Raw genomic sequence first — 12,301 nt, forward strand, 5'->3', positions numbered from 1 at the left:
CGATCTCATTGTGCTGTGTGGTCGATCTCATTGTGCTGTGAGGTGGATCTGGTTGTGCGATTTGAATCTCTGTGTACAGGCGATATCTTCGTACGTTGTCTCTCTCTCTCTCTCTCTCTCTCTCTCTGGTGATAGATATATGTATGTGTATGTATGTATCTGTCGATACATAGATATACATATATATGTATATATATATATGTCTGTGTGTGTATGTGGTTTGTATTTTGTCGACATATATGTATGTATATATATATAAGCAAATTTGCGTGATATGTAGTTTGTGTTTGGCGAATTTTGTTTGTTTGATTTTGATTTTGTTGATTTTGTTTGTCGTATAGTGTAATGTGTTTTGAAGTTGTATTTTGGAATTGTGAATTCTGGTGTTTTGATATTGATATGTCGTAAGTGTATAATTTTGCAGTTTTGGAATTGTAAATTGTGTACTGTTGTTATTGATATGTTGTAACTGCATAATTTTGCAGTTTGGAATCTGTGAACAATTGTTTGTTGGTTTCTGATTTTGTAGTATGGAGCGGTGTTTCATGTTAATGTGCAAATACAGTAATTGTTGTGCTGCTATTAAGATTAGTGACGGATGTAGTTATGATGAAGTTGTTGAGAAAATATGTGCGAAGTTCAAGGAGTTGAGTGTTGGTAACTTTTGTTTGTTTTTCTCTGTTCCTGGATATTCTAATTGTATTGTTGAATGTGATGATGATTTTGGGAATATGCTGTCAATGGTAGGTGGTAGTGGTTGTCATGTTGTTGATGTTATTGTGGGGGATAAGAGAGTTGTGGAGGTTGATGATGGTAATTCTTGTAGGATTGATTCTGTAACTTGTGAGAGTTCTTTTGTGAATGATTGTGATGATGTTGGTGGTTTGTTGCGTAGTTTTTATCCAGAACCAGAGAGAGTTTTGTTGTCTGCTAGTTGGAAGGGGATTATACATAGTGTTGGTCAAGAATTTGAAGGTGGAGTGTCGGGGTTCCGCATTGCATTGGCTAAGTATGCGGTTCAGTGTGGTTTTGCAGTGAATTATTTGAAGAATGATGCAACAAGAGTAACCGCTGAATGTATGATGAAGTCGTCTACGGGTTGTAAATGGTTTGTGCATGGAAGGGTGTTGATGGATTCTGGTGTTTTTTTTATAATGAAGTTGGATAATGTGCATACTTGTGGGGTTGTTGCTCGTAGATCTTGTAGCAAAATGGTTGGTTCTAGACTTGTGTCTGATATTGTGCAAAATGATATTAGTGATAATCCGTTGACTCGTCCTATTGAAGTTAAAAAAAAGTTGAAGAAGCAATATGGTATAGATGTTTCTTATCGGGTTGCATGGTTAGGAGTTGATAAGGCAAGAGGTGGGTTGTTTGGTGATTTTGCAACTTCTTTTGACCAACTTCGATGGTACCTTGAGACGGCTATGAGAACGAATCCGGGAAGTGTGTTTGAATTAGATGTGGATGAAAGTAGTGGGTGTTTTCGGAGGTTGTTTGTGGCATTTCATGGATGTTTGTATGGCTTTCAATTTTGTCGTCCGTTGTTGTTTGTTGATGGTACATTTTTGAAGGGGCGTTACAAGGGGCATTTGCTTGCAGCAACATCAAAGGATGGTAATCAAGGTATGTATTTATTTGCAGTTAGTATTGGTTTAGTTTGTCAGTGTGTTATTGTATTGTGAGTCTGCTAATTTTTGCAGTTTCATGTGGGTTTGTTTGCAGGTTTGTTTCCTTTGGCTTTTGCGATTGTTGACGCTGAAAATCAAGATAATTGGATGTGGTTCTTAAGTCAGTTGTTGAAGGCTGTTGGTTCAGGCCGGAGATTGACTTTTGTGTCGGACCGTCAACATGGATTGCTAGACGCTCTTTCAGTGGTTTTCCCCAATGCACATCATGCTTATTACTTGAATCATTTGAAGAGAAATTTGATTGACAAATTGGTGGGACTTCGTACTAACTATAAGCTGTGTTTGATGAAAATATTAGTTAAATGTGCTTATGCGCCAACGGTTGCTTCTTTCCAACATTATATGGAGAAATTGAGGCGTATTGCTGGGAATGGTAGAGTTGATAGTATGTTGGATGGTTTGCAAAATGATAAGTGGGCCAATGCATTTTTTAGAGGGAAACGATATGGTGAGATGTCATCTAATGCTGCCGAGTCTTATAATAATTGGATTGGTGGGGCCCGTGAGTTGCCTATTACTTGTATGGTTGATATGATTAGGGTTCAAATCATGACTCAATTGTCGGATAGAAGAGCTGAATCTAGAAGATGGACTACGAAATTGTGTCCAGTTATGGAAAAGAAGTTGGTGGACTCTTTGGAGCTAGCTAAGTCTTGGGATGTGATTGTTGCTAGTGATACTGTGCTTGAGGTTCATTCTTCTATTTCTTTTTATGTTGATATTGGTAGACAAACTTGTTCTTGCCATGAATGGCAATTGAATGGTTTTCCTTGTTGTCATGTTGTGCATGCTTTGCGTAGTAGTGGTAGAGATGTGTATGGTTTCATTGATCCTTTTTTTCATGTAGATTGTTTTAGAGAGTCATACAAGGAATCTGTTTATCCAGTGCCTTCAAGTGAGAGATTTGACTTTGATGGTGCCAGTAGTTCGGTTATCAAACCTCCTATAACGAAGAAGCAGCCCGGGCGGAACAAGAAGAAGAGGATACCTTCAAGGGGTGAGAATGTGAAGCAAATCAAGTGTGGGAGGTGCTTGAAATATGAGAATCACAATAAGAAGACGTGCAAGGCTGCTATTTGAGGCCGCAATCTATTCTTTTGGATTTGTATTTGAATTTGAGGAATTATGATAATAAAAAATGTGATACTTGGTATTATGGAAGTAATGAATAAAGTTGGTTGAATTATTTTTTGTTTGTTGATGTGTTTTTTACTTATTGAAGTTGTTTTCTAATAGTCTGGTTTTGTTTTTTATTTTTATGGAATGCAGAGAAGGTTGTTGAAAATTTCTTATTGAAACAGTATAATATGGAAACGCAGTTCATATTTCATAGCGATAAAACTGTATAATTTTGCAGTTTTAAGAATTATTAGAAACAACCTGATGAAACCGCATAATTTTGCAGTTTTAAAAATTATTAGAAACAAGCTGATGAAACTGAAAAATTTTGCAGTTTGAAGAATTATTAGAATCAACCTTTACTGTATGAAAATATATGCAACCACAAACAGGTAGACAAACAATCAAAAGAAGAACCACAATAATAATAATAATAATAAGAAGAGCAACAACAACATCAATCATTTTCACCATAACCATGATAACCAGAAAAAGATCATTCCTAAAAGTATATAAAGTACTTGTCACATGTTAAAAAAGAAAAATAAAAAAAAATAAAAAAAAGGTTCAAAGATATGTTCCCTTGAATATTTGTATTGTTAAGAAGTTTGTTCATTGTTTCTATGGTTTGGTATGTTTTGTCAACATTTGGTAGTGCTCGAGTTTCCAAGATCGGTTCTCATCATTGAGGAATTGATTGATGATTTGTGCTCGAAATTTGACCCACTCAGTTGGACGAAGTTTTTTCTGCACAGGTTGCCAGTTGAGATATTGGTTGATAACATTGCAGACGGCAATTGCACAATCATTCCTGCAATGTTTGAGATGAAGTTAATTAGTTAGGTGAAACTGCAAAAATTAGCATATTGGAAGATTAGTTTATGGATTTTGTATCTTACGAGTGTGGGGTTTGTTGTGGGCATTCCTCAATTGATGCAATTTCTGTCTCGCACTCTTGAGATGAAAACATGTTTCCCTGTTTGCTGAGTAATGCTTTATTCCATCTCAGTTGATGTTGTTGCTACAAAATAGTTAGTGGGTGTTTTTGTTAGTTATAGTGATGAGTTGAGATGTTTGTAAAGGGATGGAACTAAGTATGAAATTTTATTTTAACTTACAATTTGCTTTGCAATTTCAAAGTGCTTGTTATGGCAATCTTTTGCTGGTCTCAAAGAGTCATAGTGTCTCCATATTCCATCAGCATTGTCAAAGACCACAATTGTCCAATGGTTGTCGTGGTTGATTGGGAAATGGATATATCTGTTTTTCATTGCTTCTGGAAAATGGCTGTCCATCAGTTTTTCTCTCAGTGCTTGATCTTGGTTTTGTAGTGGAGTCTGTAAGTCATATATATGTTTGAAATATGTCATAAAACTATGTAGTAATACATGTTGATAAAGTAGAAAATTTTGCAGTTGTAAGGTATGTTAAGTTTTGCTTACATTGATGAGTGTTGAGAAAACGTAAGATCTTCCTGCATATGGATTGCTTGCAAAGACTAGATCGTTTTTCTCAAATTCTTCAATGGTTGGTTGGAGTGCCAATTGCTTTTCTGAGAAGGCATCAATGACCTGAAACATGTTATATATGAGAATGTGTTAGGTTTGTGGAATAGGTTATTGAATATGTACAGTAACTGTAAAATTGTGCAGTTGGAGACCTACATTCCCATATAAGGGTTCCCTGTTGGTCAATCTGCATATATCTGAAAAGTATACGCAGTTTTCATCTTCGCTGCCAGACCAGACACAAGCAGTTGATTGTGTGTTGTTGATGAGTTGAATTTGGTCTTGGTCTTTTTTGGATAGGCTATGCCAAACCTTGTTTGTTTTGCGGCATGAAATGGTGAGTGGCTTGTTTGGGATTGATTCTTCCTGGAAATCATCATCACTTTCCAATACTTGAAGATTTGTCTTCTTTTGATTGGCATGCTCTTTTGGGTTTGTTTCAGCAGCAACTGGTTTCTCTTGGCCAATATGTTCTTGCATCTTTTCTTTCTGCTGTTGTTTTGCTTCATGAGCACCCTCTTTTTTGTTGTCATTCTTCTTCTGTTTTTCTTCATTGGTACCCTGTGTTGGTTTGGGTACATCAGCAGCAGTTTGTGTCTTGTTTGTTGCATCTTCTTTGGGTTTGGTCATTGGTTGGTATTCAAAATCTGGGTCATGTGCTTGTTTTCTTGATTTTTGTTTGATTCTCTTGACCATGGATCTTTGTTGGGGACTACCAGTTTTTTTGGTGGACATTTCCTTCAATTGATCTTCTTTTTTATGCAATTCAGCCATGAATTTTTGTTCCATTTCTTGCATTTGTGCTCTCAGGGCTGATATGAGCTTGTCCTTGTCGTCCTCTTTGGTTGGTGTTTGTGGTTGGTCATGACCTATAAAAATGTTGGATTGTGTTTTGGTTAGTTTAATGAAATTTTGCAGTATGCTTTAGTATTAGACAATAGTTTACCTTGTGCATGAAGTATGTCAGATTTCTCTTGCAGTTCTTCTTGTTGGTTTGTCAGTTCTTGTTCATTGACTTCTTCGTGTTGGTTTGTTTGTTGTTCTTCTTGTTCTTGTTGTTGGTCTTCTTCTTGATCAAGGTGTTCTTCTTCTTCTTCTTCTTCTTCTTCTTCTTCTTCTTCTTCTTCTTCTTCTTCTTCTTCTTCTTCAGTTTCAGTTTCTTCTTCTTCTTCTTCTTCAGTTTCTTCTTCATCAGTTTTTTCTTCATCAGTCACTTGATTTTTTTCATCATCACTCTTTTCTTCTTGTTCATCACTTTGTGGTTCTTGTTGTGGTTTTTGCTTTCTTTTCTTTTTTTTTTGTTGTGCTTCTTTTTCTGATTGTGATTCTGATTCTGAATGATGTTCTTCTTCGAGAAAGTCATCCTCATCACTGTCTAGAAGTGTTCTTTTTTTTGTTGCTTTTGTTTTCTTTTTTTGCTTATTGTCCTTTTTGTGGTCTTGTTTCTTTGCTGCAGAGTCTGTTGATGTGCTTTGATTGATATGCAATAACTGTATTTCTTGTTCAGTTGGGGTTAAAGCACTTTGGTTAACCTGCATTGGAACAATGTGGCATATATCAGTAATACTGTAAATTTGGTCAGTTTCATAAGATGAGTTGTACTGTGAGTAATGTGGGTTAAGTGTCGAAATATGTTTTTTGAAACTGAAAAATGTTACAGTTTCATAACATGAGTGATGTTAAAGAAGTGTGTGCTTTGAAACTGAAAATTTTCACAGTTTCATAATGTGATTTGTACTACAATGAATATGAAAGGAGTGTTGAATAGATTTGTGCTAGGATAGTATAGAAGAGTTTGAATACCTTTTCAAAGTGAGCGAGGCTGATGTGTTTCCACTTGGAGTACATTTTGCCAAGGTTCCATTTCATAAACCTTGGGAAGCCTTCTTTGTTGGATGGTCGGAGGAGTTTACTGTGCTCACAGTACCAGTACTGTAAAAAAAAAAAAAAAAAAAGTTGAAATATGTTAGATAGTTAGAAATAAGTGAATGTCTGATATTTTTGTGGGAAGTAGTTGAGTAATGTGTTTACCAAGAGTAACATGACGCATCCAGTGACATGCCTTGGGTTGTTGTTTGCATTTGCCATTGAATTCATCAGTGTGTCTTTTATTGCCTCAACCCAATTGTACTTCTTGATGTTGTTGAGATTGTCAACATAGTTGAGGAAACTCCAACTGAGTGTATGGCCTGTTGTGGGCATGAGAAGTTTCAAGCACAAGTAAAGGGTGATTACCCTTGCAAGATCTTGACAATCATTGGTTGATTTTCCTTTTTTTGTTTCTTGAAACATTTTGGTCAAAGACTTGCCATCCAATCTCTTGACTGATTTGCATCTTCGTTTGTAAAATGGAAGCTCAAAATCCTTTGGTCTTGCATAGGATTTGGTGGTGATGCTGTCTTCTCCACAGTCGATACCAAAAATGAGCTTGACATCACTGGTTCTGAGTTTCATTTCCTTTTTGCCAAGTACAAATGATCTTTTTCTTTTGTTGTAGAGTGTTGTCATTTCTGCTACAATGGAATTGTAGCATCTGCACCAAGAGGCCTTCAGTTGTGTTGAGGAGAGAGCATTTATAAGGGGCCAAAAAGGGGTTTTTTGCAGCTCTGTCTGTTGGGCTTTTGTGAATTTGACCCCCTTCAACAGTTTGATTACCGTTCCGATGTTGGAACGATAATTAAATTGTTGGACTCTCTTTGCAGGGACTGCTGGTTTTTTTTCTTTTGATGCCTTGGTTGTTGTTTTGGGAGTTGATTGGCTTTCTTGGAGCTTTCTTTTTTTGGTTGGAGGAGCTTCTTGGTTTTTTGTTGGCTTTCTTTTGTTTGTTTTTGTTGTGGTTGGAGGTGTGGTTGGTGTTTGTTGGGTGGGTGGGGTCTGTGGTGTAGTTCTTGGGCTTTTTCTTGTAGGTGGTGTGGTTGTTTTGTGGGTTTTTTGGTGGGGTCTGTTGGATTTGGTTGTTTTTGGGTGTGGTGGTGGCATTTGAGTGGATACAGGAGAGGGACTTTCAAAAGGGGAGATGGTTAAATCCCTGATTGGATTTGTGGGCATACGGGTTTGTTTCTTCCAATATCTTCCAACAGCTATTTCTGAAAAAATGAAAGTGACAACAGGGTATGAGTAATATAGTGACAAAACTGTATAATTTTGAAGTTTTATATGCAGTTTAATATGAAGTTATATGTATTTTGTTGGTAAGAGTTACGAAACTGTATAATTTGACAGTTTGATTTGCACTTTATAATAAGTTAGCTATTTGTTTTGAGTAGTGGTTAAACTGTGTAATTTTGCAGTTTCATTTGCATTTTGAATAAATTTAGATATGTTGCTTGTATAGTGATGAAATGAAACACTATGATGTTGCAGTTTTTATAAGGAAACAGTATGAACAATAGGAACAGCCCATTGTATTTTGTAAAAAGCAACAATAACAACAAGAAGATTAAAAATTCAAAAATAAGAATAAGAGAAGCCAATATTGAACAACAAGAATAAGAATAAGGTGTTGAATGTGTAAAAACAGGGATTTATGTGCAAAAACAGTGTTTAGAATGTTGAAAAACAGGGGACTATATATATATTAAAATAGGGTTTATACATTTGGAAGTATGTAAAATGTGTATATAAGAAATATTAAAGAATGATGTACAAATGTGAAAAATAATGAATATGTGAAGAGAGATGTTACTTTTTTTCCCCATTTTTGTGAATCGGAAGTCAGGAACTATGAAATCTCTTCAGAGTGGTGATGGTTCTTCGTGTTGTTGAGAGTCGCCGATTGGAGAATATGAACGGCTTGGTGTTGTGTTGAAGTTGAACGGTTTGGTTTTGTGGTTAGGGTAGGGTTTCAGAGAGAATGGAGTCGAACGGAGGAGAGATGGAGGATTGAGAATGCGATTTCGAGCGGCGGAGATGTAACAGTGTACTGATCAGACTGAGATGATTGTGGGTGATGAAGATGAACGGTTACGTTTTCTGGTTAGAGTTAGGGTTTCAGAGGGGATGGAGTTGAACGGAAGAGAGATGGAGGACTGAGGAGTCGATTTCGAGCGGCGGAGACGTGACAGTGTAGTGATCGGACTGAGATGATGGGGACGTGGGAGATGGTTGCGCGCGTGTAAATTGGATGATATATTGTGGGTATTTTCGTCTTATTGTTAATTTGAGGACTTAATGGAGTATTAAATTTGTTTTGGGTCTAAATGGGGTATGATATGTTGGGCTTGGACCTTTGGGTCAGTCTCCCTTGATTCATCCACTTTCACCTTATAAGCATACGGACCCTCTCACTTGTCAATATATTGATTTATTCACTTTGGCTGGAGCTTCACAATTTTGTTCCTTCTTGGAGGAAAAGGCCTATTTATTGAGGTGAGTACTGGAATAGCTCAGTCACCGAACAATATACTCTCCGCTTTAGGGTTTTAGAGTTGAGGGAGCTGGTTCCCCTCTCACAGTTTTAAAAGGCCTATTTGTTGGCTTTTTGGCTTTCGAATGTTACTTTTGTAATTATGAGCGTGCCAGCAAGGATCAATCAGTCCTTACAGAATTGTAATTGCCAAACAATTATTCAGACGATTGTGTTATGGTTCTTTTGGCCTCAATAAAGAGGACTTTTACTGGTGACTTACTGGTAATTTGACTTCAGAGAACTTGAGCATAAGAACAGTTAAATAAACTGAAACATTTCATCAGTATGAAAAACTTACAATGATCTTAGTTCCGTAGAAAATTACAGCGGCAATATACTCGAAAACTACTCTTACAAATGAAGTGCAACGCAAGAACTTAAAGTACAGAAATATAAAGGACAGGAAATAACACTGGAATATGTAAAGAAATTCTTTAGATCTTTCTTCGTCCCTTCTCTGATGTCCTTCCTGCTATTTATACTCTCCGAAAATAACCATCGAATTGTACTTCAAACCGTCGAACTGCTCCTCCGTAATCGCTGATCATGCTACCTTATAAGTAGTTCCACTACGCCTTCACTTGCAGTTAGGCTTCCCCCTTATATTTGAATTTGAATGCGAGCAACCGTTGAAGCCACGTCACCGTATATCTCTTTGTTGATCCGCTACTACTCAGATCTTATAACAACCAATATTAACTGCCACGTGTATGATCAGGATCGAAGACCTGCCTGGTCTCCCCATATTACCCTTACTTTGCCACGCGTCGAAATGTCATTGGCTAGTACAAAATGTATAGCCAACATTACCCCCCGCACCAATATACCCAAGACTTGGTGATATTAGTGGATCAGGGTCCCTTTTCCCACGTCTTAGAACGTGCATGGGTTTTGCATCTTCCCAGAAATGCAACTGTCACTCACCATCTGTATTAATACTCTCGTCTTAATCCTTTAAGTACTTTCACTGTCTTATTATTCGAACTGACTGATACATTTCAATGGGCAAATTAATTCTTTCCTCCAGCGATGAAGCATACGAAGAGTCATATGTCGATGCTATTTCTCATCGAAAGCATGCATTTATTGGCCACCTTTACCCACCTTTCTATATTCAAGTCATGGACGCCTTTGCAAATTACCGACCTTTGGATTACGAACACATTGCTCTTAACCCTTCGATTCAGAAGGCTACAAACGTAGACATAAGAATTTTTCCCTCTGACCTACCTTTACAGTTCGAACAATCTGCTCTCAAACCTTTGATTCGGAAAATTACAAATATGGATTTGAGCAACTCTTCTTCGCAAATTTCTGTATGGGATAAAGCTACAACTTCTTCCTCTTCTGGGGGTTCTGACTGGACAAGCTGGTCAGTACCTGAGACTTATGATTTGAAGGAGCGAATCAACCACCATTTTGTTGAGTTCACTGACCCTTTAGAGTTTCCTTCCTATACTCGAAGTTCAGTTGTTTATCCCTATGTGTCCATTGACCATCGGCGTAGTCTGGAGGAGAATCTTCTTGTAGCATGGTATACATCTTCCATGCCTACAAAGATAGTGCACACTGCCCCTCGCCCAGAAGAAGCACAAGGGTATAACCCATCATTCTTAGCCCAGAAGGCGAAGATCTGTTCTTCTGACTGGCTTGATTATATTAATGCCTTTGTTCCTTCTGCTCCCGTATCATCCCCAAAAACAGAAGCGTCCACACCTTCTTCTTTGTCTCCCGAAATTGAAGTATGCATACCTTTTCCCCCACCAATTCTTTCCTGGACAGAGAAACTGAAGATTGCCCTATCCATGGAGAATGTCTTTCCACCTTATAAACCTCTATCTCCTCCTACCCCAGCTGAGTGGAAACAGGCTCAGCTTCTGCTTGCAGCCTTCTCTCACTTGCCTTTTAATGTACTCGAGGACGAAGTCCCTCTCAAGAACCTTCGATGGGCTTGTGATATTCTGACTAGGGGCCATGTCCTTAATCCCCTTGCTCAGGCAGAACTTCATATGTTTCTGGACCAACTTCCATTGCTTCTTAACTGGCATCGAAATTCTGTGGCTACTACACAATCTTTAGACCAACTTTCGTCTCTTCGAATTCATGCTCAGTACGAAGCAAAGAACTTTATTGAAGAATTCAATGATTTCAAGAATAAAGATTCTGCGTATTGGGATGACTTAGACATTGATGAATTGGAACAAGGATTAAGAGAGGTGGCTTTCGAAATAAAGGCTGAAGAACTCTACTATGAAGTGAGAGCACATCAACTTATGCAGCCAATGCTAGAAAATTTAGAAGATAGAATAAGGAAAGAACAAAAGTTCCTTGATCATTGTTGGACTAAATTTCATGATCTTGTTATTTATTCCATTCTTTATTTTTATGAGCTCGAGTTCATACCGAGGTAGGGTCAGCTGATGTAATCGCTCTGATCTTAATATAAACAAAATTCTTTTTCATTTGTCTTTGTTTGACCCTGTCTTTACTTGTATTTTTACTTGTGTTTTAAAAGTCAACTCAGAGCCTCGTACCTCGAACAATTTCATCATTTGAATCTGGACTTAATTGTTTTAAATGAAACACTAAATGAGCCAATTGTAAACCTTTCCAATTTGTGGAATAAAGTTTTGGCTGATTTTCAATTGGCAACAGTGCTTCGAATCTAGCAATCTTACACTTAAAGCCTGTTTTGACCATAGTCAACATCTAGTCATTGTCATTATTGCTTTTGATGTTTCGAACACCAAATCCCATCCTTGAAGAATCTCAAGTTTTGCTTCGTAGGACATTACCTTTGTTAAAAAACCTAAAAACAGGTCTTTAACCTCTTTTAAGTGAAATAAATACTCGAGTATTTTTATATTTTGGGTAGGGCAACCCACTTCGAAGCTGGCTTCTCTGTTTCGAAGCTGTTTGACTTGGCTTCGAAGCAAAATATCTTACTTCGAAGCTAGCCTTAACAACTGGGCTTTGTTTTCCCTCCAAAAGCATCAATGTTGAAGGAAGCTTTTGTATTCGTACTTTTAATACTTAACAGCTCATGTAATATATTTTCAAATACGAGGGCTTTAAAAACCCTTTTGTTTTGTGTTCTGAAAACACTTGCTCTTCTAATCGCGCAAACCCCTCTTATTACCGATCGTCGGCTTCTCTCTACTTCCTTTCCTGGTTTCATTGTCAAGAAAAACATACCGTCAATGGCTTCTCCTTCAGTATCAGTCGTAGAGCGTATGAGCCCATCTGTGGCCCTGAAGAGGATTATTGATGCAGAATGCGAAAAGTACAAAGTTGGGAAGAAAAACGCTATCGATGGGCGCATCTTTGTCCCTCGTTGCCATGTGCAGTCAGACTATGTGCTCGGGTCCATATTCAAAGAGGTCCTCACTGAACTCCCAGCCCTGTATCCCCGACTGGAAAACCAATGTCTTCTCTATGAAGGTGGTCTTGACTGGAGGAACTGGAGGAACTGGAGGATAAATCGCCCCCACCGATGCTGGCCCACGGTGAGACCAGAGTGGCAAGAATGGTATGATCGGGTTATTCCTGCTAGGACCCTGGACCTTCAAGAACTC

At 37.8% G+C, this 12,301-nt stretch overlaps 2 protein-coding genes across 2 annotated transcripts; one reads left to right on the forward strand and one right to left on the reverse strand.

The window, feature by feature from the left end:
* Positions 1-339: 339 nt before the first annotated feature.
* LOC145804798 (uncharacterized) lies at positions 340-2,847 on the forward strand. Its single transcript, XM_082899957.1, has 2 exons — positions 340-1,626; positions 1,726-2,847. Exons 1-2 carry the CDS (start codon positions 531-533, stop codon positions 2,769-2,771), a joined length of 2,142 nt encoding a protein of 713 aa, XP_082756083.1. The 5' UTR covers positions 340-530; the 3' UTR covers positions 2,772-2,847.
* Positions 2,848-3,335: 488 nt separating this feature from the next.
* Positions 3,336-4,996, reverse strand: LOC145804279 (uncharacterized). Its single transcript, XM_082897980.1, has 5 exons — positions 4,475-4,996; positions 4,253-4,381; positions 3,929-4,147; positions 3,710-3,831; positions 3,336-3,621 (listed from the first exon to the last, which is right to left on the reverse strand). Exons 1-5 carry the CDS (start codon positions 4,946-4,948, stop codon positions 3,432-3,434), a joined length of 1,134 nt encoding a protein of 377 aa, XP_082754106.1. The 5' UTR covers positions 4,949-4,996; the 3' UTR covers positions 3,336-3,431.
* Positions 4,997-12,301: the final 7,305 nt, after the last annotated feature.

Source organism: Camellia sinensis, chromosome 12 (genome assembly GCF_055761805.1).
Source record: "Camellia sinensis isolate YWXY chromosome 12, ASM5576180v1, whole genome shotgun sequence".
NCBI classification, from domain to species: domain Eukaryota; kingdom Viridiplantae; phylum Streptophyta; class Magnoliopsida; order Ericales; family Theaceae; genus Camellia; species Camellia sinensis.

Bases quoted from the DNA above. Each gene is read 5' to 3' on its own strand.
- LOC145804798 (XM_082899957.1), top strand. From the start codon at position 531: ATGGAGCGGTGTTTCATGTTAATGTGCAAATACAGTAATTGTTGTGCT. The intron at 1,627-1,725 runs GTATGTATTTAT...GTTTGTTTGCAG, and splicing joins ATCAAAGGATGGTAATCAAG to GTTTGTTTCCTTTGGCTTTT.
- LOC145804279 (XM_082897980.1), bottom strand. From the start codon at position 4,948: ATGACCAAACCCAAAGAAGATGCAACAAACAAGACACAAACTGCTGCT. The intron at 4,148-4,252 runs GTAAGCAAAACT...TATGACTTACAG, and splicing joins TTTTCTCAACACTCATCAAT to ACTCCACTACAAAACCAAGA. The intron at 3,622-3,709 runs GTAAGATACAAA...CAAACATTGCAG, and splicing joins CCACAACAAACCCCACACTC to GAATGATTGTGCAATTGCCG.